This window comes from Branchiostoma floridae, chromosome 4, assembly GCF_000003815.2.
Source record: "Branchiostoma floridae strain S238N-H82 chromosome 4, Bfl_VNyyK, whole genome shotgun sequence".
Taxonomy (NCBI): Eukaryota; Metazoa; Chordata; class Leptocardii; order Amphioxiformes; family Branchiostomatidae; genus Branchiostoma; species Branchiostoma floridae.
The window spans coordinates 7269632-7272981 of NC_049982.1; the positions used below are offsets into that span (position 1 = coordinate 7269632).

The 3350-nt window shown below is 44.8% G+C and overlaps 2 protein-coding genes across 2 annotated transcripts in view; one reads left to right on the forward strand and one right to left on the reverse strand.

Annotated features, from left to right (window-relative positions):
* LOC118413170 (protein crumbs-like) overlaps positions 1-398 on the forward strand; it is a 6021-nt gene extending 5623 nt beyond the window's left edge. The window contains exon 5 of the mRNA XM_035816371.1: positions 166-398. Within this exon, the coding sequence (XP_035672264.1) occupies positions 166-398 (233 nt within the window). The remainder of the gene's footprint in view (positions 1-165) is intronic.
* Positions 399-555: 157 nt separating this feature from the next.
* LOC118413171 (cytochrome P450 2U1-like) overlaps positions 556-3350 on the reverse strand; it is a 12117-nt gene continuing 9322 nt past the window's right edge. Inside the window, exons 4-7 of the mRNA XM_035816372.1 lie at positions 2654-2752; positions 2057-2251; positions 1609-1735; positions 556-1231 (exon numbers count right to left, since the gene is read on the reverse strand). Of these exons, the coding sequence (XP_035672265.1) occupies positions 1047-1231; positions 1609-1735; positions 2057-2251; positions 2654-2752 (606 nt within the window). The 3' untranslated portion in view covers positions 556-1046. The remainder of the gene's footprint in view (positions 1232-1608; positions 1736-2056; positions 2252-2653; positions 2753-3350) is intronic.

Genomic DNA, 3350 nt, shown 5'->3' on the forward strand with positions numbered 1-3350 from the left:
AAGGAACGAAAAGTTCGTTCCTTTTCGTTCCTTTTCGTTCCTTTTCGTTCCTTTTCGTTCCTTTTCGTTCCTTTTCGCACTTTCGGTACACCGGCTGGGAGGGGTTCTGACAACCGACCTTCCATAAGAATTACATACTAACAATTGCTTTATATCTATCAACAGCGAAGGACGTGATCATAGCTGGAGATGGGAGAAAGTTGGATCCAGTAGCTGTTGTCGACGCTATGGAGCATGCGCTGTGCGCTACCCGCCCCCGTAGCCGCTACGTTGTGGGTTGGGATGCATGGCTGGTCTTTGTTCCCATCTCCTGGCTTCCTACCGACCTGGGGGACCTGGTGTTACGAGTGTTAAGTCCAAAAATAACACCCGCGTGTTGTAGGAAGGATGGAGAATAAAATGCACTGTTGATGATGAACTGGTTTATTTGGTACATAAAACACTACATGGTACGTCGTCGTAGCCCTTGGTCCAAATTGCAGTGTAATAATTATACTATATCATATTATATCATTTAATTTCATATCGTATCGTATCATATGATATAATATCATATCATTTCATATCGTATCATATCATATCATATCACATTATATCATATATAGAGCATCTGGAGAGAAAGAAATGAAAATAATAGAACATGTTATAATCCAATATGAAGAACATACGGAGAAGGATATACTAAATAATCAATTAATTTGTTGTATATAGTAGAGTAGATTCACCCCTCAAGCTACCGACATCTTGCACACTGCAGTCCTCCCTCAGAAAGACATCTGGAGCCGCATAGTTCAATTTTTTAACTTTTATTCAGCCTGTCGGCCAATCAATTCAATCAATTAATTTGAAGTTCTTGTGCAAGAGCTGGCGATATGCCAACTTCAGTTTACCGGAGGGATTTTGTTAATTGATGTTTGTTGATTTAGAGAAAGAACACCGCATGTCAGGGGTGTCCTATAGGCATGTTTGAAAAGTTTTACTTGTTATATGAAGAAATACAACAGGCCACGTGTCTTCCTTTATCAACGATTAGAGACGATCGCAAGCTACTGTCGTGGAAGGGCGCACAGGTCGTAAGGACGAGGGGCGTTCACTATGCCTGTCATGGTCCCGATCGTGGACAAGTTAGTGACGCCCTCTGGTGGCTTGAATGTGAACCGCTGCAGCAGGGAAACAAAGAGCAGGAAAATCTCCATCCTGGCCAGCTGTTCGCCAAGACACACTCGAGGACCTGAAATAATATAAAGAAAACAGAGGATAATATGGGAGGCGCTAGTCTTCAAGCAAATTTGTATAGATTTGACTGATAAAGCTAACCAATAAAGCGTTACTTTCCTTAATGGACATACGCGAGATACCTGTGTTGTATGGACACGATATAAAGCACAATGTCGCCAGAACCCATGGATTCCATGACATTACGGCAACCGTAACCCCAGTTGTAACCCTAAGCATCACCAGTCCGAATCTTCATGGACCTCCTGCCTAATTCTCATGATTGGCTATAGCTATTAGTCGAGTTATCAAGGTGCCAAAACCGAAAACCTGATACCAAAGCCCTACAATATGGTTGAAGGGTAAACATGCTTAATGTCACCTCCAACTCACCGACAGAGAACGGGATGAGCGCCTCGTGCTTCACGAAGTTCCCGTCCTGATCCAGGAACCTGTCGGGATTGAACTTGTCCGGTTCCGGGAACAGCTGAGGGTCCATGTGCACGGACCACAGGTTCACCTGCAACACAACACGTCAAGCCATATCAACTGAGTCTGAGACCTTACTGGCGAAAGGCTTCTTCCCAAGTTCATTTGTTCTTCCCAGGTTTCTTTGATGGGAGGTAAGACTTAGTCTTATTTTGTATATGGTTTTGTTTTTTTAATGATGGGTATTGATGTCGTATTATTTCTATGTCATAATAAGACCCCAATCGTAAAGTCTATATTGTTCATATTGGGGAATCACGAAGTAGTAACGAAACAACCTTGCTTGGTTGAAGGAAGTGGCTACGAGGTTTTGCCACCCAGTTGACATTGCCACAAATAAGTACTATCTTACCAAGATGTTGGCGCCTGCTGGGATGGTGTAACCGTTGAGAGAGGCACCCGTTGATAAAGAGTGGGGGACGCTGAAGGGTGCAACAGTGTTGATGCGCTGTACTTCCGCTAGGGTCGCTGTTGTGTAGGGCATCTTGTCCCGGAGGGAGTAGGACGGAACAGCCTGTCCCAGGACAGAGTCGATCTCTCCTTGAACCTGTTTGGGGATATCCGACCATGGATTATTAACAAATCTTTCTTTGCTTCAAGTCAGACGGAAATTGAAGAAGAGTATTGGTTACATCCAGACAAGAACAGATTTACCCGTTCCCGTATGCTTGAGTTAACGCTAGTTCACCGCGGGGTAACCTATATCCGTGTTTAGGGACATCAAGTCGACGGATGTTGGTTTCAAAGTGAAATATTTTGAAAGTACAGTTTGCTTTGCAGTTTGAAACTGAAACCACCCTCCGTCGCATTGATATCCCAAAATAGCCATGATACGGATATAGGATACTCCACGGATAAAGGTGAACTAGTGTTATAACATGCAATAACAATGATCTAATACACGAACAGTTAATTATTTCGTCGACTGAAGACAAAGTTTGAAACTCACCTTTTCCTGTACACCCGGATTCAGCAGCATGTACAGCAGGGCCCAGTGCAAGGACGTGGCGGTCGTCTCGGCACCAGCCATGAACAGATCCAGCACCAGCTGTGGATAGGTTATATGATAGCAATGTTCTATAATGGTTTTATATGAAATCACCGAAGACGCCAATAATGCAGTTTGGTTAAAGAAGGTAACATGTCAACTTGACAAAATTATGCATTATGTAGGTTGGTTGTAGGTTGTTTTCCATTGTGTCAAGTGCACGGTATTGGGAGGCGGGGCCCAACTGTTTCCTTCCACCGCCGTTTACCTCCCCAAAGTCAGGTACCCATTTCTAAACCAGGGTGGCGTGAGGAAAGCCCTCTTCAGTATCTCTTCCAAGTTCACAAGATTGGTGGTATGACAGGATTCGAGCGAAGGATCTCTGGGTTCACGGTCAAATATCCTACAGTTACGCCTCGCGACCTTACAATTATGCATCACATACATTGAAAATTGTTGAAGAAAATGCATTGAACAATAAAAAAACGCCTACCTGTGTGAAAATCAACTCGCCCCGGGCGGTTCGAACCGGTCCGAGGGCAGTCCGAGCGGTCCGCCTACGTCAAAGCCGTCCGGCCCGCGAGGCTGCCAGTCCGAGCGCCGGGCGTGAACCGTCATTAAGTGGTTCAGCACGTTCGGCAGTTCAGGACCGCCGGAC